Source organism: Echeneis naucrates, chromosome 6, assembly GCF_900963305.1.
Source record: "Echeneis naucrates chromosome 6, fEcheNa1.1, whole genome shotgun sequence".
Classification (NCBI taxonomy): Eukaryota; Metazoa; Chordata; class Actinopteri; order Carangiformes; family Echeneidae; genus Echeneis; species Echeneis naucrates.
In genome coordinates, this window is record NC_042516.1 from 21707875 (window position 1) to 21730689 (window position 22815).

Genomic DNA, 22815 nt, shown 5'->3' on the forward strand with positions numbered 1-22815 from the left:
CCCCCTTTCCCCCAAGTTGGTGGAGTTCCAGAGCCAACACTTGTCAGTCAACGTGATGAGCTGTCTGCTTAGAAACAGCTTCTCGCCTGCGGCTGAGGTAAAGCCACCACAATCAGAGAGCAGATGGCGAACACAGCCAAGCTGCAACTGAGGAAAAAGACATGCTTGCAGTGCTTTTTAACGGGTCTTGTTCGCATGTAAACAGTCTTAACATCACCAAAAAAGGAATTTGGGGTAAATACGAAGGGTTTGAGATCTTAACCACACAAACACAGACGTTAATGTGCTGTGGAGTTTAATTTTTAATTTAGGATAAAAAATGTTGGTTGGAGCAGCTTTAAAACTCTCTTCTTACAGATGTGGTAACCTTCATTTCTGGTCTTCTCACTTCTAACTGCATCTTCACTTTTTCCAACCTTCTTTTTCATGTTCATGTTTTCCTTTTTTTAATGGAAGCACATTTCACGTGAATCCAACTATAAAGACTCATCTCAAAGCTTTTAACTTTCAAAGGCCTATTTGAACATTATCTCTGCAGCTGACGGGGGTTTCTTGCTGGGTGGGGGTGATGGTGATTGTTTTTGCAGAAGCTACAAATTAATAAATGGTTCTGCATACCCCGATCAATGCTGCAATAATCCAAATGCATGAATTTTATATTTATTTCAAACAGGCTATTTGTAAAAGAGACCGACTGGAGGTTATATCGGTCAGCGTCACGTCTGGCTGAAGTTAGCATGCTAACCAACTAGCCACGGCCAATCACTTTCTGACATGCTAGATTTGCTAGATTTTGTAGAAAAAAACAAAAATCGCATGTTGTTTGTTATCTTGTTGGGAACAGCTATCAAAGGAAAGATTTCTGTCGTGCTGTTGTCTGTCTGCGGGCGTCTCCTTTCATTCGTCTGTGTCTTTGATTCCCCCTGATGTGTCTCTGACAGCGCAGAGACGTCGGCAGCGTGTCGACAGCGAGGGAGACTAAGCAGGTCATTTGCCGGATACTATCTGACAGCCCACAGAAGGCCTGTCCGTCTCAAAGTCCGGCACAGCAGCCACTGCTGACGCTCCCCCACTCCGCACTGCTGGATAACATGACAGGACAAGACAGTGATGAGCTGAGATGGTCGAGCCGAGACTGGCTGACTTTTACAGCATCCGACTGATAAAAGGGACAAAAACACACTGAGCGCTATCTGTTTAGGCTGCACAGGGTTTCATATGCCAGCCTTCTGTGATGTGTGCTTTTTGTGTGTGACAAAAGGAGTTAGCATCCAACAAAAAAAGCTGCATCTAAAATACACAAGAAAGCGTCACATAATCAATTACGTGACATTTTGGTTAAATTCAGCTGTCTGAACTCCCTTTGAGGAGATTACGATCGCTATAAAGGAACTGCTAGTCACATTTATATTGGCCTACAGCAAAAAATGAGTAAAGCATAACTGCAAGGGTGCTGTTTAATCAATACCAGGAACTTGATGAGTAGCTGCAAAGAGATTTCTGACATCTAAAGAAAAATTTTGAGCAACAACAACATTGTGGGATGGTAAATTACTTTTTTCAGATGGGTTTAATGGTCAGTGATGAAATGTGGGTTCATTCCGCTGCATGATACTCGAAGACAGACAAAACACAACACAAATATGTGACAACAGCCACACAAGACACATGGGACCTTGATTTTCCCTCTCAAACTGATTGACACACATTTTAATGAACAATCTTTTCAACGCCACAGTGAGGAACAAATGTCTGTATTTGGCTGAATCATTTCAAAACTAAAACAGAAAGCAGTGCTTTTTCCATCTACAATTCTTTCATTATGCATGTGAATATAGATATACATAATTTATGGGGTCAAACAAATTACACACTGGGGCTCGGAGGTGTAAATCTTCGCTCTGTGAGCAAAACTGGAGGCACTAATTTTGGGTTTCTAGCCCAACTGTGCTTAAAAGGCTCATATCATCCCAAAAATGAGGCGTGTGAATGGTTTTGGAAGTGTCGGCTCCACGGTGTTTACAGCTGGTAAGAGATGAACTATGAACTGCTGTTTTTGTTTTTAGAGTCCTGCACTAATAGGCCGAGCACCCACCCTGAAATCCAGCCCTGAAAGACATGGCAGGCTGTTACACTACCCCATGTTGAATGGCAGGTAAAGGATATTTTCAGTCTTAACGCTGAAACTGATTCTACTGGTTTACCAACTAAAAAACACTGAGCCTCAGTTACTTCTGCCACAGAGTCAGTCAGAGGCACAAATCTGAACAAGAGCAAATTCAAAATACTTTAAGGTCTCAAATCATGGAGCTAAGTTAATATATTTATATTATATTATATTTTTCTCAATAGGGTGATCTGTTGCTTTAACACTCCATTAGTGGTGTTTGAAACAGAATGCACCATGAGAAATGAAGTTAGCTTGTTTGGTTTAATGTCCATAGATAATATATTTAAAAAAAACGCCCATTTTCATGATATTTTGTTCTGATTATTCAACTCTGTGAGTTTCATGCTATAGAAATATAAGTGCCAGTTTGGATGAAGATGCCTTTTTACATTATATTATCTGCACGAGATAGATTTGCTTTACTGAACCCAAACTGGTAGATTCTTAATAGAAATTCTTCTGTTACATTCACCTGGCAGAGACTAATTGTATTAAAAGTCATTGGGAACAATCTATTTTTTAGGTTTTACTTTGTCATATTTTAAATTGAATCAAACAATGATAATAGGAAAAAAGGACAGAAAATAATGAGCCCAGGCAGAAGACAAAGGGTGCAAGCGGCTGCACATAAATACACTGTGACACTAAAGGCAATTCATCAGCAGCAGTGTGCGGCGGTGGTGGTGGTGGTGGGGGGGGGGGGGGGGGGTCACACTGTTATGAATGTAGAGCCTGTAAAGAGCCTGTGGTATAATGCATTATATACACTGTAAGCTATATTCAAAGTGAGTGTATGACTGAGGCATGTTGTGTTCATACTGGCTGTTGTCTTCACATGTTACAAGGCGCCTCAGAGGCCGGTCTGTGAAGGCAGCGAGGTTTTATAAAGCACAATGATATCTATGAAAACACACAAATCTAGAGAGAGAATGAGCGGTCAGTGAGGGCTCGACTGGTGAGGTCTGAATGCTCCTCTCACAGTCGCCGGCCTCGCTTACTATTAACTAAAGTGGGATGAATGACCTGTCAAATGTAATCCTCCCCCCTATGTGTCTCACAATTACCTCCACCACCTGACCCAGCCCGTTAGTTCATCATCAGCCGATGTCGTAGATTGTTGCCACATGGGAAAGACTGAAGAAATTAGCAAGTCAAATCTGAGGGTTTTATTTTATTTATTTATTAATTTATTTTGTCTTTGTATTATTATGACGGAGAACAGGCTTCCAGGTGTTTGGGGAAAAAAAAAAAAGAAACAGAATATTACAGTCCGGGGTGGGGGGGTCGACTGAGTGCTGTCATCAGGTAGAAAGGGTGACGAGTGCAACTGTGAGATTTCCAGAGAAGACAAAGTGTTCGATCTCTGAAGACAGCATGTAATATTTTCACATATTGAAAAATTGTAATATAGAGACAATGACAACCCCAAATTTTGTGCCCCAAATCTGTAGGCCATTTGAAAGATTGGTCAGTTAATAAATAATTCATATTTGAATAATATATTGTAGCTGAGAAAGCGAAACAAGAGCAGCTCCATGATGTTAACCTTTTTCATGACAGCAGTTATGATAGCTAACTGAAAAAGGCGACCAAAGCAACGGGAAAAGGGAAAATGAGAAACACTCCAGACCTGACTGTGTGCCCTCTGAAGTCACATCCAGCTCATCTACAGCCGCTGTTTATGCGACACAGCTTCTCATTTGTGACGATTCGCATTTAATAGCAGCAGCGAAAATATTCGTCAATTAATAGCTAAAAAGACAAGCCAATTCATTTCTAATGGAAGTTGTCGTTAATTGGAGCTCTGACGTCCGTTCCTCTGCTCTGTCGTCTGAAACTGGCAGACCAGCTGGAGCACAAAACCACGAGACGCACATGGTTTTAGTTTTTCATGTGACTTTGATTGTTTTGCATTCTTTGCTTTCAGTGAGCTGAGCCCAGCGATTTCCAAGGGCACACTTGACTTCAGGACGAACAAAATATGATGATTAAATGTCAGATACACAGTACACTCAATTAGCATGACATATTTTTTTCACGTTGACGTGAGTCAAGTTACTGGGAGAACTTTAATGTAGTTAGCGGGAAAGTTTTTGCATGAGTTAATTTATAGCTTAGCTTAGTAATGCTTGATGTCCACTTTAGTTTACATGTGATAAATTGTAATTTTCTGCTTGTGGTGTAGGAGCCACGTATTTATTTTGTGGTTCTCCTCTGAGAACTGGAGCGGAGTAATGTGGTGCTGAGATGGATGATTTCAAATCCACAAGTCAAGTGAATGCAGGCGCTGCTAATTACTGAACTACCGCCTGTCCATGGCCCACTTTGCCTGTAGTACTTTTCAGATTTCCTTAAAGTAAATGAATAAATGAATTTAACAGGGGACTTTGCACACTGTAGCCCTGTGACGAATAAATGCAGAACCAAGCACAACATTTTTTCATCGTTTCATCAGATCTAAACTCTCAGATTTTAGCGCTTAGCAGCTCTGGACAGGAGTTCTTTAACCGGTTAGAGTTGTGTTTAAGCGAGGCCCTTTATTTCCTTTTCTCACAAAATAAGTCAATAAAAAAATGTGACAGAGCAACTTAACCCGACACAAATGATACAAATTTCCTCGCAAACTCACAACTCACAAACTTCAACACAAAGGATAAAATATAAAAGCATTTAGCATCCTCTTCTTTAGCGCATACCAACAAAAGGGAGGAGTTCAAGGCAAGACACACACTGTGTAAAGTCAAATACACAACCTTAACACCAAATGTACCACATATTTACTGTCAGGAAACAAAAATACACACAATTAACTACATTTATTACACTCTTATTGTAATAAACTCAGATACATTTAGTCAAAACGTGAATATAGGACATATTACAATAATATTGATCCTTAAACATCAGTTGTCATCTTGTGTAGAAAGACTGGACACATATTCCCAATGAGCTTATTATTTCGTCGGCCATCTTGCAGCCGATGACGTTTGTCCAAACTCTTTGTCACTCTGCAGGAAAGGGTTGAATTCAACAGAACTGAATGTTTGTGTCTTCTGTGTTTGATCAGATATACAGAGTCAAGTCATCCTGGTGCCACTACAGTAGAATAGTTATAGCTTCACTACCACTCCATAGTGTGCACTGCGGTGTTTATTTGAAAATCATATCGTAAATTGTGCCATTATGTGCAGTATAATGACTGTAATGACTAACAGAGACACACATGGAGGGATGGCCTGATATTTCATGTACGTAGATAAACGGCCAAAGAAAGAGTTGTGCTGCCGAGATGTTCAGCGCTTCGTTGAGAAAGAAAATTTTCAGTCTGTGCTTTGAATGAAATTCACAAAAATCTGCTTTTTCAATCTCTAGGCCTTTCAGCATTTTAACTGACTTACTAAATATCAACTTGATCTTCCTCAAACTTTGTGCCTCCTTCTTTCAAGCCTCTGGGGAGAAATCTGTTTCCACTCGATGATTATAGTTGTTTATCCCTTTTCCCTTTGGGTGTAAGGCTGAGAGAACTATCTTGTACTTAGTACCCAGAACTTAACCGTATACAACCTTCAGCTAAGATGTTGTTCTGTTTGTTAGTAGTTAGGACAGAATAAAAGTGAGGCTTAATGCGTCTTCATATGAACGCGTGTCATTGGTCTGCCTCTGTTGCTTAGTTGAAGGGATACGATTTGGGTTTACAGAAATGTAAAGAATGGATGTGTTTTGTTGTGAGTAAGGTCAAACATGGCACTCTCGTCGTTTTCGCTGTCCTTGTCATATCCTTTCTTCGTCTTTATTTCACCATAAATGTGTCCTCCACCTCCCAAAACGCAGCCATCCTTCCTTCATCTTCTTGTTTGTCTCCTTTTCAATGTCTTTCTCCATTTTTCTCTCCCCCTCTTTTCCCCCCTCCCTCTACACTACTCTCGCTCTGACACGGTGTTTTTCACCAGGTATGAATGTTCTCTGCACATTTTCCCATTGCTCTTCACCGCTGACCCCTCTCACACCACTAGGCCCCATCAGGATGAAATATCGAACTGGGAGAGCTCCCTCAAGGCATTTGTAAGCCTCACACTCTGTCCCCTTTCCAGCTGAGATGAAAGATAAAACTGTTAACTGCCCCCCCCATTCCCCCCTTCGCCTTTGCACCAGGTTTTCCTGTAACTTTAAAGCATCTCACTCAGCAACGACTGAATACAATTGAGCAGCATAAGCTATTTAATATCATCGTCCTTCATGTCTTCATTTTAATGAGGGCTAGTTTGCATCCTATCTGTGCTTAGATGAAATGGAATAACTTATCTCTCCTTTATTATTACCTGTTTGGTGTATCAAAGCTTTTGCATCTAAAAGAAATCCAAAGTCAGGACAAGGATTAAAAAAAAATGTAAAATAAAAAAGTCATAAACGAAAGTGCAGTCAGCTCCAACTTTACTCAGAGTAATGCCAAATGATCTTTGGCAAAACTGCAGTGTGATTCAAAAGCTATTCTTCTTTTCACTTTAGTTTACATAGGTACAATTTACAAAAAAACCAAGAAGTAGAACAAAAAAAAATTGCATGGTTGGTGCACCACTTTCGTAAGAATAACCATCACTGAGCTGGTATCCATGGCGACTAAAAGACATGCCGATACCCTTAATGTTTTAGCTGATGGTCCTTTTTCTGTCTCGCCGCTATGAGTTTGTGATTTGAGATTTTCAGTCAATTATCTTGACAGCTTTTAGATGGTTTGCCATAAAACTTGAAGCAGACATTCACTTCCCCTCCAGGACAGTAAATTGCTGTCACTTTTATTATCTTCTGACTTTTACAACCACAAAACCTTCATTTGTCTACCAAATAATCCGAAGACGTTCCCGTCGGCATCAACCGCAGCCTGCTCTGATGTTTAGTGCTAACCGGTGAATGTTCATGTGCTAACATGCTAAACAGAGATGGGAGCATGTTAAACTTGTATCAGCCAAATATCTGCCTGTCAGCAGCACTTTAGCATACTGATGTCTAAAAAACCACTCAATCATTCACTCCAGGGACTCCATAGAGTTCTATGAAGAAGACTACACAGCTCATGGGTAAAAGGAAAAACACTTATGATTAAGTGATTCACTGTACTTCTTTCTGCAGCGTTTTTGATGGCATGTCATTAGATTAGTAACCATTAGTTGTGCACTACATTACTTTCAATTGAAAAATAGACCGTCTGGCCTCAGTCCTTGGCCCGAAACTGGCCAATGTACATCCACGGCGTCTGGCTGTGATCTTCCAGCATAGCCTGATGTCTGGAAGATTTACTGTGAGTGCCAGAATAGGCCCAGATGTGGATGTCGTATCGACTGTCATTTTGTATGTTGGCCAGATTCAGGCCATGAAATTGGTTGTGCATTGGCGCAGTAGAAAATAAGCATGTGGCCAAAGTGTTATTTTTACTGTCCGGGATGCATTGTGGGATATCAGTCTACTGCACAGGGTGTAATCATTCATAATGCACCGCAGTGCACAGCAGCAAAACTATATTGTGGAACATGTTATTTCTGCTTCTCTTTAGGTTTTTATCGATGACCCTCAGACAAAACAGTTTGATGGCCACATCAGTCACAACTACGTACAACTGTAACCATGAACTTCTAAAAAGAAAACCCTAAAATTTGTATGTTAAATTACAAAAAGCACCAAAATGGTTGACTTCATTGAAGAAGGGGCTCCATGGATTCATTCCGTCCCACCAGGCGTCGACTACAGGCAGATCATTACAAACAAACACATCTGTATCATCTGCAAAGATCCAGGTGATAATCTATACTCAGAGGCCGCTAACGCTTGACTGGAGCTGAACAGAATGAGGAAGGCACATCACCTACAGACACACAAACTTCAACAGGAAATGTTTTTTCCTGCATTTTTTGCCTGACAGATCATCCCTCAGACTTGCAGTGAGGGAAATGGAACCACTTTTGTGCTAAAGTTCATGCAAACCTGAAATTCCTTGAAAAAAAAAAAAACTGTGGACATGGAATAGTTATGTAGTTTTGCTCAAAACATGAATGAACATGGCCGTTAGCACGTAGCAAGCTTGTGAAAACTGCCGTGTCAGGACTCTGAAAGTCTTTTTGCATGTAAAGTACCATCCGCTGATGCAGTGAAACTCAACCCGGATTTTGTTTGATCGTGAAAAATTCCCTCGCTGAATAATTTCTAATCCATCATTCTATCAAAATGCTTCAGCTACACCCCCAGGATGGAGGGGAGGGCCGCACTCATGACGGGGTTCAATAAAAACCACGATTAAATGATTTATCTTCTCATAATATTGCACCATGAATATCAAACAAGGCTGATACCGTGGTAATGAGAAAGGAGCCCGAGGAGTGGGGCCATCTATTGGCTTTTCCAAAATCAATGTGCTCAGATAGAAAAATGCATGAGCCACCTGCTAACACAGAATCCCGACAATGCAGCGTATTCACTGTAACGTCCCTCGCAGGACCTTTGAGGCTTCCAGTTCAACTTCACTTTAATCTTGCTTTCCCTGATGTTGGCGTTCTTCAGCTTCTTAATGAGGGAAAAGTCTGCTGAGGAGTCACGGTTTTAATCAACTCTTTCTGCTTCTCATCCATCCAATTATACATATTTACACACATTATTCATAAGAGTAACGAATTGTACTGCTGGACTTGTGTGCTGCGTTTTGGGGTCTCCCTCGTGCACGCTGCAAGTTGCAGTATAATGACAGTACATTGCATTTTCTACACAAAGACTTTCCCAGGCAAAGCAGGAATCTAAACCGCCAACTTTCAGCACAGTTTCAACTCCATGAATGATTTACAGCTGACCCTAGTCTGAGTTCTTTGGTGCAGTGGGGACACATTTATGTAAGCTGACGAAGAGAAAAACACTGCTCTTTAGAAAGCTTTGCAGAGGAAAACTATCATGGCAGATCAACAGGGGGTGTCCGAAGACCTCGCACCTCTGGCAGACTGCTCTGTGAACCCTGGGCCTCCTCATCAAAATAATGATTTAGTCCTGGGAGGCTGACACTCCCATAAATCCCCAGGCCAGCCTTGTCTCGGTGCAAAGAGACACCGTTGAATTTCCCCTCTGGGACTGGTGTGTTTTTCATTATGGGAACGATGGTGTTGCAGGTGCTAGCAGCTTGAACTCGTGATCCAGCTGCTTCTGCTTCGACAGTGAAACATGGTACAGTCCCAGACCTACCTTCACTCACGCACAGTGGAAAAGATTAGTGTCAGGCAGATGCCAGAGATGGAGCATGTTCAGCTCTGGCAAAATTAGAAATAGCTTTCTCTAAGGGCAGTTGCTCTCCGCTTATCAATGTTCATATGCTTGCAATGTGCAGATTGTTATAGTTTCATCGATATAAAAATTTCTTGGAGGCAGAAACACCAAGTTTTCTGGCTAAGTAACATCACACTCTGGTCCTCAGGGACACGGGCTGTTAACTGTAGAGGGGAAGAAGATAATGCTCTGAGGTCAGGGCTCTTCTTATGAGATGAATTTAATCGAGCTGTATGAAGTCACCCAGGTTATCTGGTGAACTTCAAGTAAGGAACTTCCAAATTTAAACCAGGCGCACTGTTTATTTAGGTTGGTGGTTCCCAGACTTTTTGGTGCGTGGCCATTTTAAGCAGAGTAGCGCTGACTGACGACCTTCTGTCACAGGCTGTGCGGGTGAGTTATGACCAGTCTAATCCAAAATGATGTTCCCAACTCGGATTGTTTCATTGGATACATGTTAGGTTGAAAAAATATGTGTGGTGCTGGAACATTGTGTCCCAAAGTGGTCAACATATTGATGACGAGCTTAACTTTCAATTTACTCTAACTCACAGTTAGCATAGCATAGCATTGTAGCATTGTGTTAAAATGCAACATAGTGTACCGACAGCTGCAGCTTTGTGGAGTCACGTGTCCAACCAAAAGCTACCAGATTTAGCGAGACAGTTAATTTTGAATTAACAGGAACTATTTCTCCAGCATTTTCAATTTTATTGGACATATTTTGTTGCACTTTCTCGCTTATTTACTTCTGATGATGTCAAAACTGCTCCCTGAATTTTCAAATGCACATCTGAGAGTAAAGCGTTATTCCTTTTAGACTCATCAATGTGATCTTGCATGCAGCTGAAAAAACACTACATTTAACAGACTGGCTTTTTCTTTCCGTCTTTTGCCAGCAGATCAGCTTTAAATGCACCAGTTGCACAATGAAGTGACAACTTCAATGAACCTCAAACCTCACACCCATCATCAGGCTCTGATGCTTTTACTGTTGTTTACAAAAATCTGTTGACTTGCTGTGAGCACAGCTCACAAACCTTAATCCAAAACACTCTGGCCCCTTTTAATTGCTACATACATTCTTTATTTCTCAAGCTGAGCTGTATTCCCTCTTTTAAGATGACCAGATGCGTAGTTAAAGCGGCCATATTTTTGTTATTGCCTCGCAGAACCCGGAGTGCATGGCAAACACCGTGAAATAAGCAAAAACAGATTGCTCCAGTCTTCCATTCGCCTCATGCAGCTGAACATTCGATGTGCAGAGAGCGCACGGAAACATAGGGGAGGGAGGCAAACGCACATCGCTGTCTTTCGATGCAAACCCATCGAGTTCATCTGCAGCTGACATTTGAATGAAAATAAACACCCAGAGGAGGCTCGAGAGTTGTCAGCACACAGCACAAGCAGGTTACTCAGACAAAGAGGAGACGGTGGACAACAGCATCAGCTGGCCTCGGCTGGAGAGCTGGCACTAATCACCTCCATAAAAAATCATCTTGAGCTCCCGACTGTTATCTCTGCATTCCACCAGAGAGAGCACGGTGAGCTGTCAGCTATCCAGGGAGTGAAATATTATCGTGGGAGAACATATCAAGACAAGCCCTGCCAACATAAAGCTTCCACTCAGTTCAGGGGGTTAAAAAGCCCCAGAGCACGGGCTGAATGATAAGGGCCGCTGTGCTGCACTCCACTCCAGCAGGTGTGACTGGAAGGAAGGTGGCTGGCACCGCGGTGGTCTCTCACTCGCTCTCCAGCTTTGATCATTCCCCGCCGTTTTGTGGGCTTGCATGCTTCACCCAGAAGTACAATTTATAGAGTCCATTAGATGTTTATGGGACATGTGTAAATCAAATGAATGCTTGCAAAACAGCCGTGAGTCACCCTTTGTTCTTTTTCGTTTTATCGCTGTACAGCGCATGCTTTGAGCATTCGTTTGTCATTTCAAAGTCAACAATAAAGAACGGAAGGGACAAAGCTATAGAGCTGGAGCTGGTTCTGCACCCACCATTATAGATTTCTGTTTTAAATGAAACGCAGGAGTCTTGGTATGACATTATCTATTACTATATATACCCATGACCATATGCAGGGTTTTAAAAAAATACTGTGACCACAATAAATGGAGCGAGCCGTGTTGGTTTGGGGGCATCGTGCCTGAAAAATGATTTCTCTGATCTACATATGTGCTTTTTCTCATGTTTGGAGGGCAAACATTGGATAAAAATAGCTTTAGAGTGGGCAGCAGCATAAATTATCAGTTGAGCTGTAGTGTATGAGAGAATCAGGTTAAATGTTGCGCTGAATGGTCCAAACACACACACACTATAATCTGCCAATTCTGAAGTTGAATCACAGAAATGGAAGAAAAAGGGTCTTTTACACAATAATCCTACACTTGTTCTGTAACTATAATTACGGCAGGTCTGTATTGTTAAATTGAGCCTATAGCTTCCACCGTAATCACTAGAGAACATGTGTCTGTGCTAATTAGGCTCACATTGTTTGTATGCGATCCGTTCAGTGTTAAACAGCACATGGACTAATGCTAATCCTCTGCTGGACAGAGCGAGCAGCACCTGCACTTCCTCTCTCATCATCTCACCGTGTCCTCCGTCTCTTCTCTTCCCAAAGCTCCAATTCTTGTCATCGCTCCGTTCATTGACGTGTGTGTCAGCGGGAGAAGGAAAACACGGGGTCACCTCTGCCAGGGTGACCTTTCGAAAAGTATTTCAATTTCCACAGACATTTTCAAAGCTGGGTGGATTTGAAGTTAGCTACTGAGATAATTCACCAAAGTGAAACTAACCTGCCGCGATCAAGGCGGCGAGTCGCTGCTCAACGTATCGTGGCCACGCTGGAGCTTTCGGTCACATGACGTCTGGCAATGGAAAGCATTAAGCTCAAACTCCAGGAGATTCAGCAGCATATCTGGTTTATTAACATCGACATTGTCCAAGTGAGTGGTGCCACTCTTAAATCAGCAAAAGTGAAAGGTCGGTTTCCCAAAAACATAACAACGAAAGGATTTTGTGCTCAACCATTTGGGGCCTGACGCCACAGCTACTTTTTCTGAAGACAAACTTAAAAAATAGATTGTAAAATTAGAACAAGGCATAAAAGACAATGTATTTACGTGAGAGATCAGAAAAACTGCTTTCTGCAACAATCTCACCTCTTCGCTATTACTGCCGCCATTTTTCCTTTGCTGCTTGTTGTTACGTTGGAAGTTTCTATCTCATTTGTGTTTGTAAATCTGTTGAGAACATTTTGTGTAGCTGGAGAGAAAAAAAAATAAAGACAGCTGTGAATGAGCTGGCTGAAAATCAGAACAAACCTGAATGGTGAGTCGCTGATCCAGACGTCGTGCTAGCTCGGTAGCGTTCCAACTATCAGTTACCTAACGATGCCCTCACACAAAATGAAGCACACTTTTTGTCCCGGGGGACCCCGAGAGCCCAGGAGGACTTCTGGGACTCACTTTGTTACGTGCTTTGTCAAAGAGCACATTTCCATTAGAGCCACTGATGCTAACATTGACTTAGCGGTGGCGGGTACACATTGAAATGGACTGTGATGCCGTGGTGAGTGCAGACTGAGGCCTGTGTGTCACTGCTGCTGCAGGACAAAAAAAGTAATTTCCCAGCGTGCAGATCTGCACACAGAATCAATAAATCACATTCCTGATTACTCTGAAGGGGGAAATGGAGTTTGTATTGTTTCTCCAAGACAGATGTAGGCTCCGGGCAAGATAGATCTTATTTTCAGGGCCAAAGAAAGACAACGCAAACACACACAAACACACACAAACACACACAGACACATTTGGCCCTCACACTCTGTTAAACTGAAAAGTACTTTCCCCCCCGTTTCACTTTTCTCTTTCATTACACTCCATTCCTGTTGAGCTCTCCCTCCGTTTTTCTCCCCCGTTTTCCTCTCTAGTTTGCTCCATTTCTTTCAGGGTGGCAATTTCAATAACTCCTCTACGATTGAATCAATTGAAAGTTGCAGAGCAATCCTAAAAGTTCCTCCACAACTCACTTTCTGTTTCTTTTCTTTAACGGAGGACAGCACCCCCCTTCCCTCGTCCACATGTCCAGGTGTTAGTGGTTCTCCTCCACACCAACACATCCTGACACCGACGTTTGAATCAGCAAATCAAAGCTGTTGTCTAAGAAAAGAAAAATGATACTGTTCATTCCAAATCCCAGGATTAAATTTCCCCTCTCTGCGATTGAAAATCCCGTGTGATGAAATGAGATGCTTTGTTATCGCCTGCTCGAAATCCAAGACAAGACCCTGGAGTGCCACAAATCAAACGCTGGACCTCTTCCTTGATTATGTGAAAACAGATGAGGAATTTTTCACTGGACGAGGCCAGAAATTCACATTACACCAGATACATTTTGATCAACTTCATCTAGATGATGTCACCGATATCTCCGTCAGCCGGACAATCAGAGCAGATTTTGATATAAACAAAGCGAAGTCAGAGTGAGGACGGCGTCTACTCCAAAATCCATACAGCGTTTGGAGCATCAATTAAAAAGCTGAAGTCATGAATTATAGATGCGATGTGCAATAACCAGGTTACGGGCAACGTAATCAAACGGTCTGTAATCTTCTTCTGATTTCACAAAAGCAGATCGTTGTCGATCAAAGAACATTGCTGTTATCGTTGGCGTCCAACGGCCTTTAAAATGTTACCATCGGTCAAAGTTTCCTTCTGTTTATTTCTGCACATGAAATAATCATTCAAGAGCGCAAATGAAGCCAGACAAGAGCACACAAATAAATAATCCGAGAGCGCCATCAGTCATTTGTGTGAGCGATACGTTATTTTAGTTACGTGTGTTTTTCTTTCTTCCATGACACCAGCTGGACTTGGTTAGTGTTTGGCTTAATTGGTGAATTAGAAAGACAGACAGACAGATGGATAGATAGACAGATGGGCAGATAGACAGGCAGATAGATAGATAGACAGATAGATAGATAGACAGACAGATAGATAGATAGATAGATAGATAGATAGATAGATAGATAGGCAGACAGACAGATAGATAGACAGACAGATAGGCAGGCAGACAGACAGATAGATAGACAGACAGACAGATAGATAGATAGACAGACAGAGAGACAGACAGATAGACAGACAGACAGATAGATAGACAGACAGACAGATAGGCAGACACAGACAGACAGATAGATAGATAGATAGATAGACAGATAGATAGATAGACAGACAGATAGGCAGGCAGACAGACAGATAGATAGACAGACAGACAGATAGATAGATAGACAGACAGAGAGACAGATAGATAGACAGACAGACAGATAGATAGGCAGATAGACAGACAGACAGATAGATAGGCAGACAGGCAGGCAGACAGATAGATAGATAGATAGACAGACAGATAGATAGGCAGACAGACAGACAGACAGATAGAATAAAAACGTAGTAACGTTCCTCCTCTCCTTCTGCACCCTCCTGTTTGTCTGAAAGCTCCTTTTGAACTGGAGCCTCCAGATAGACCTTTTTTACCTTCTGTCTCCGAGCACATGTAGTTACAAGCATTAAATCTTTTTTCTTTCTTTTTTTGTGTATGACTTAAAGCCACATTTTTCTGGTGGATTTTCTTGTATTACTGCGCCCACCTCTGGGAAAGAAACACAGAAAGAAAGAGAGAAAACATCTTTCCCTCCAGCTAAGAACTTCCTGATTGTGTCAGTCACTCGGCCCAGAACAAGATTGCGCAAAGACGCAACAAGAAACTTTGGTATTAGAGCCATTTTCTGCAGGTGTGGACACACACACACACACACACACACAGACACACTTTAAACCTTTCCAAGATGTAGTGTGTTCTCGCTGCTGCAGTGCGATAATGGAAGAACTATCATCATCATCATCATGGTCATCATCTATAGGATCATTCAGTATTTCTTCTTTTTTTTTTTTTACAAGGGAGCATAAATGTTTATTGAGCCCTGGAGTCAAGTAAGCAAACCTGACCTCATCTGAGCAGATAGACGTGCGCGCTCTCAGTGGAAGTGCAGATGGAAACTAGCTTCACTGTGATCTGTAAATCACAACGTCTGCTGCGCTCAATCGAACAGCTGCTGGGTTTCTGTGCGCAATTATAATCAGATCTGCAGCGTCTAATAAACCGTTTGAGCGAAGCCGCGTCGCTCATATGAGGAGGTGGAAAGTACTGGTGCAGTTCGAGAAAGTTTTTCACTCCGCTGGAGAATATTACCTTTGTGTTTCCAGCGGAGGAGCCTGACGAAGGCGATGGCTGATTTATTTGTGTGGAACGTTATCATACGCAGAGGTCGCTCACTGTATTAAAACACAGATAAAGTGGAGGTTTAAATGCTTAGCTGAAGGCCGAGGGGAGCAGGTATTTTTAGTTTTCTGATCCTTTGGGAGGCCATTCCTGCACTGTGGCTGAAAGACATTTCACCCCGTTTAGTTTGAACTAACTGAGCAGCTCCTGCAGCTCTTAGAGACCTATTAGGCTCTCATACATATTTCGGCCTAAGACCATTTATAGAGAATATAGGGAATGAATTCCAGCGCAGTTCGGTGGGAAACATTTCCCATAATCATGAATTAAACAGAAAATGTACATTTCATCCTTCTGTCCCCTCTACTTTCCCTTCATTCCTACTTCCTCCAGTCTGTCCTTCTTTGCATCATTATTTCCTTCTTTCAGTCCCTCTTTCCCTCCATCTCTCTTCAGCTCTCCGGTATGGCTGCCAGCACACACTTTACACACACCAGTGTGTACACACCAGCACACACACCAGTAACAATCTGAATCCAGGCCTTTTCCTCCGTAGCACAGCTCTGACAGTTTAAAATTTTCCGGCACCGTTTGTACGATCGGTAAAACATCTCCCACCCAGCGAGCCGCCTGCCGCCTGACACACAAAGAAACCCGATCAGACCTCGAAGCTGCTGCTTTGTTGCGCCCTCGAAACCAAAAGGCCTCACTGGCGTTGAAAGGGGCTGCCGGCGAAGCAGGCGGCGCCGCAGACGTTAGCTGGTGTATGAACCCTGCCAGTGTCATCCCCCACTGTCACAACTGGCCCACATTCTGTTGGTGATTAGGAAATCTGGATTTCTGAGCAGAGCTGCAGAGAACAGAGGCTGAGCGAGGGCTGAGTGTGTGACACAGAGTAACACATGATTACTCTGTGTTCACCTCGTATCAGCTTTCCACCATTTGGACGCTTCCCAGTGTATTACTTATTATCTGCGGCCTGTTAAATACAGATTAGACGAGGCGAGGAACCGGTGAGGGGGGGGGGGGGGGCACACAGAGCTTCTGCACTTTCCCATGAAAGAAACAATCTGTCTTCCCGTGGGTTATCCAGGCTTTTCTCCGTGATGTCCCCTCTTCTCTTCCTCTCCAGCTGTGCTCCATATTTCACACTCTCTTTCCAGAAGATTTTAAATGGAGCTATCCCTGTAATTTAAAAGAGAGAAGGACTTTTCCCTCTTTCTCAGGAGTCATCTTTTTTTTTTTTTTGTTGCTGTTTTTGATGACCCGACTGATCTGATATGTGCGAAGCCACATATTTCCTCATAATTACTCTCTGCTTTCACAAAAGGAGGATCAATAGATCCATAGCAGTGTACACACTGGTACTATAAGTGCACATTGGGTGAGTGCTCCATTTAAAACGTAGCGCCTCGCTGGTTGCAAATCCAATAAGGTCTGTGTAGCCCCATGCTACCGTTGCATTTCAGAAAGTCATTTCCACCAGTTATCGATAGTGCAGAGATGGCCAATTAAAGCATTGGTCTCTGAAATGTGACAGCCCAGCATTAAAAAATATTTTAACCCTTTTAGGTAGTTATATCAGATTTTATAACATGATGGAACCATTCAAAATAACAAAAAAGAAGAAAAAGTTTACTGAACATGCACAGAACACAACAGACTTGGAGGTCAGAGGCATCGACCATGAGACAGTCAGAGAGAGATCCAGAATCTGATTTGGCGCCTTTGTTTTATTCAAAAAGCCCAGTGCCATAAATCTGCTTGTCCTTATTCATTACGTTTACATTTACAGATGGATTCAGTTGGACAGACGCACAACAACGTCTCTTCAACTCAGATTTGTTTCTTAAAATCACGCTATGCTGCCAACAATAATTTCATGCTATTTTGTACCACTGTTGATTTGCAGTGGGGGGGGGTTCAGGGCGTGCTGGTGAATCTGAGAAATGCTGTCACTGCAGGCCCAACATGAAAACCTTAAAAATGAAGTTTTTTGGTTCATTGTTGAGAAACGCAAACATGTTGTTTCGTTTTTCAAACTGATTTCTGTATTAAACCAAAATGGTTCCCCAACGTTTGCCAAGCGCTGAAAAACATAAAAATAGCAATAAAAAAATGTCAGTACGTTTTAGTCTTTCTCAGAGAAAATCGTACTTATGGCCACAGCTGTTGATGTTTTCAGTTAATGTGCTTGTTACACTTAAAATGAATGAATTCTGTCAAACTCCAAACCATCACAAATATGGAAAAATGATTGTTTTTGCAGTTTATATTACTGGTCTTTAATTTTTGTAAAAATGTTCCAGGAAGTTTGTTGACTGTAACTTGGTCCCAATTAGTGAGAAAATAGGAAATATCACTGACAGAAAAGCTCAAACAAAGTTGATATTTATCGATGTATTGTCCTCTTTCATCGGCCCGCTGTGCATCGACTCCCCAGATTACACTGACATTTAATTGGAGTTGGTAAATCACAAACAAAACAACTAGACAATCTTTCTATTTTCCCTGACATGTGCATCAAATTTTACTCTGGAGGATTCCGCGATAACGTCAGACAACGTACTTGGAAATTTTCGATACGGAAAATGAAAAAATTATTTAAAAAATTCACTGCTGTGCAGCATTTCTGCAGTTGAACTTTCACCAAATGATTCGCAGTATATTTTAGTCACGCTGCTCTCAGTAACAACGTATTCCAAACAGACTGTAACCTCCCAATGCAAATGCACGATGCGAAGATTTCAGACAGAACTGTTGTGCAACTCCTAGACATTTTCAACATGTTCTACAGTAAACTCTGTTAGTGTTTGAGTCAAAAAAGAAACAGATGTGGTTTTTAACAAGGAGATGAGTCGAAGTCGGCGGCCAAATTCCTCAAAGAGAAATAACTCGATTTCTTTTCCTAAAGTCAGAGACGTCAGGAAATCGCAGAGACGGCGCTGAATGTGCAGCCTCACTTTCACAATCATCACGCAGGTTTCCATCAATGATGCTCTTGTTGCTTTGAAGACATCACGTGATTTCATCTTGTACCAGCTGGATAAATGTTTGACTTACAAAACATACATTTATTTCCCAGATGGAGTTACTCCTCTTCAGTAGAGTGTCAACACCGTGAAATGGATTCATTTTCAAAGACTTGCCTTAAAGCTTTGAAAGCATCATCGTAATTAGATGTTTCATGGGTAATTATAAAAGAGCAAGCACTTTATAAAAAGACAGACGCCGTGAACTTAACCAAACGAGGTTGAGGATACTGAAACATAAAGTCTGTAGCTCTGAGGAAGTGAGTGAAGTTCTAAAAAAAATAAAATAAAACAGAAACGTCATTTTAAAATGACCTTGAAAATACAAACTACGTCACATCTCCAGCTCAAAACGCCTCAGAGAGAATCAAACAGCATCAGAAAGCAGGTGAGACTGACCGTGTTGAATCCTGGGAAGAGGCTGACCGCTGAGGCGGTTTCCAGTGGAAATGGGAGAAACTGCTTCATGCCCAGCGAGGTCTGGACGGCGGGCAGGGTGGGACGCACCAGGGCGGGCATGAGGCCATTTTGACATGTGTTACCTGCAGGAGGGAGAGCAAAGGCAACATGTTGAACTGCAGTCAAATACAGGGACACACGCTTGAGCCAAAAGCCCTCAGATTCCATCCAAGTCAACCTTCGGCGTGTTGTCTGACACAATGTGAAACATGCAGCTCATTTGTAGTGGCGTTTAACCGTTCAGAGCCTGAAACCACCGCGGCCGCCAAGGCAGACTTTCCCCACTGCAGTTCCAGAGCATGCAGCGCATGCAGCTGATGGGATTTAAATTAATTCCAGGACTCAAAACTATTTCTGGCAGTTTGTAGAGTCACCAGTAATGAGCACAGAAATCCCCCAAAACCCCAGTTAGTGTGGCATTAAAGGACCAGTCTGTAGGATTTCAGGGACTCATATTCATCATCATCATCACCTGAAGCTCCCCAGTGTGGGAAGGGCAAACAAAACCACAGAGGCCTTTTTGCTTTTCTGTTACCTCAAGGCCACTGTAGTCTCAAACACGCTTTATCCTTCTACTCTGAAAAAACTTTCAGTCAGATGTTTGGTGAAATTCAAGCTCCACTTTGGTAAAAAGGATCAAGGTCCATGCTTTGATTTAAAAAAAAATAAATAAATAAAAAATTGATTGACTTCCTCGTCACAAAATATATTTTGATCTCCTTATAACTTCATCTTGGAGCTCTGTGTGATATTTAAAAGGAAAGTAAGTGAGAAAAATGAGAATCAGAGTAGATAGAGGTTCTGTGGCAGCGTGTGTTGTTGTGGTGTTTTGCTCCATCTTCACTAAAGAAGACAAAAGCAGACATGTTTGGACCCGACTGACATGATAGTTCCTCAGCTGTCATGTTTTCATCTCACACATCTCACACTTTTTCTGTGAGACACAACTCGCAGATTATTTTAGCTCACAGTATTTTCCAACACAAATAGTAGCTCTGATTGTTTGCTTTTTCTTTTTTTGACAGCTCAGAGACGTGAATGTCACAGACTGACAGCTGACGTGGCTGTTTTTTGCTTATATTTTAAGACCACCTGATTACTTTTTTGATGTTTGTTTTTCCCCAAAAAAGCATTTTTTTTTTTTTGGGGGGGGGGGGGTACTTGGCTGCTTTCTGTGACGTGTGAGGTCGGTTTTTCACACCTCGCTCAATGTGAGTGAGTTTCTAATTTCCCTTCTGACTGGGCATTTTACAGGGAATTATCGAAATTGCTGTGCAGTCTTTGTGTTTAACTTATGTTGTCAGTTATACGATCAGGATTTTGCAGAGTGGCAGCTTGGAAATGGCTTTGAAGCGACAGTTTCTGTAGTCTGGCAAAAGAAAGAGGAATTCCACTGCGTTTATGTGAGCCCAGAGAGTAAAAGAAAAGTAAAACATACAAGGGGATGAAAACAGTTGACACTACAGGCAGAATCAATACTCAACCTGGTCCCGCCATCTTTTAGGTTTTATATCGCTACTCCCATTTCAGCACTTTAAAAACCATGATGGTGAAGAGAACAATCTCCCCGTGCTGGTTTCTGTCTTCTGTCTTTTGAGTCCTTTGAATTTAACTTCCTCCTGTAATCACAGTCAGACTATGAAGTGCAGGGGACTGACTGTGTGATGCTGCGATGATGTTAATCTCTCCCAAAACAGATGTTCTCGTCCCGAAATGTGGCCGATGCGGACGGACTGCAGCAGCCGCAGTGTGTCTTATATGATGATTCAATGGCAGGAGAGGCCTGGCCTACACATCTCTAGGAAAAACAAAAGTAAATACTTCACTTTTATTGTCATGTGAGTGTGCCACGCCAGCAGTGCGCTTTATGAACCACCAATTGGAAACAGCACAGGGCAGATTTCTACCCAAAAAAAAAAACGTCACACCCTTCCAGAACATTAGGAATTAAAGAAGCCATTTTGCAAAGCTATAATGAGAACCAGAGGGATGATTTTTCTTTTTCTTTTTTTGAATGCTGCACATTTAACAACATTGGAACTCGGGGCCAGCGGGGCTCTAAAGTGCTGGCAGATACAGTATCAAACCGTCGTCCTAAGACAAATAAAAACAAGGTTCGCCACGTTTTCGGCCCCCCGGCAGTGGTAAGTGGTAACTAAAAGGCAAACGTCATAAAGAAAAGAGGAGAAAGAGGGGAAAACCACAGACTGCCCCCCCACCCTTCTTCCCTTCACTCAGTCTTCTGTCTTTTCCCTCCAGTCGCCGGAGCGCTGCCATCTGTTGGAAAAAGAACACATGCCGTCTCTCATGTGGAGGCACGTCCTAGTCCCAACTTTAACAAAGCATGTCCTTCTGCAGGGATCATCCGACCGTGCCATCTCTCAACATGCTGGGCCTGACGTCAGCCCACAGGCACGACTCACCTCGCACCCCCCTCCCATAAAAAAAAAAAAAAAAAGGGGGGGGGGATCCACCACTCACCGACATGTTCAGTCAAAACAGCCCGCTCAACCACAGCAGGCCTGATGCATGTGGGATCAGTGTGCGGAGAAATGAAGAGTGACAAAACGAAACGTGAATTTGTGTGATCGGGTTGTGCTTAGTTTTCTGATTGATAGGAGATGAAATCTGACATGTCACCGTGACTGAAGTCTGCGAGTCTTCTCCCCCTGTAATGAAACACAGAGATGATTTGTTCTGCCTCTCCACAACAAATCACAATAAAGTTGGGCTTTTTGATGTTTGGTGGAAGAAGCATGTTGATCCTTTACCTCATCAAAAAAAAGCGAAATCATCATTTAGAAAAAGGAGCTCCGATGTGGAGAAGAAGACACTCATTTCTGCAGAATGGACTTTTTATTCATTAGTTTTTGACTATTATTTCTACTGTTTTTACTTTAACATTGTGCGTTGTACACGGGTAACCCCTTAACATGCTGCTGCATAGTTTAAAATCTGATACTGAATCAGTCAAAAGATGGTGACAGTGTGTTTAGGAAAGTCTTAATCTGTACAGCAATTATTGTCAAACACATGAAGTAGGACAAACAAATGTATTACTTCCTGCTGTCATGAGGTTCAAAACTAGAATGAGCCGGAAATAATGAACAAGATCAATTTAAATGAGTAAATCTTAAAGATGAACCCCACGTGGAAACATTAACTAAAGAAGGTGCTCTTAGTTAAACGCTGAGATCAGCGTATCAAGATGTGCGAGATGGAGAGTGAAGGGATTGCTCAAGTTGTTCCTCTTCATCCTGAGGGAACATGAACGTCAATAGCAATCAATCCGATCCTTGTTTAGACTTTGCACTCCAGACCACAAATATCTACCTGATGAGAAGGAAAGGAAGGAAAACAAAAACACCACCGAGATCAGCAGGATCCATCCTCTGTAGACGACCCAAGATACTGATACTGACGCGGCTAACAATGAGAATTTTGCAAAGAAACCAAAGCTGAAAGGTCCAATATTCAGTCCTGATGGTGTTGAGGTGAAAGTTTACACCAAAGTGGTACTTAAGTGGAGTGTTTGCGTAAATGTGCTGGCTGGATTGAACCACCTCTG

At 42.2% G+C, this 22815-nt stretch overlaps 1 protein-coding gene across 2 annotated transcripts in view; it reads right to left on the minus strand.

Moving 5' to 3' along the window:
• Nucleotides 1-22815, minus strand: part of znf385d (zinc finger protein 385D) — a 70300-nt gene that overhangs the window by 42767 nt on the left and 4718 nt on the right. The window contains exons 2-3 of one of the 2 annotated variants that reach the window (XM_029503879.1): nt 20732-21045; nt 19188-19330 (exon numbers count right to left, since the gene is read on the minus strand). In XM_029503879.1, the coding sequence (XP_029359739.1) occupies nt 19188-19330; nt 20732-20744 (156 nt within the window). In that variant the 5' untranslated portion in view covers nt 20745-21045. The remainder of the gene's footprint in view (nt 1-19187; nt 19331-20731; nt 21046-22815) is intronic. The other variant, XM_029503878.1, reaches the window with a different exon arrangement.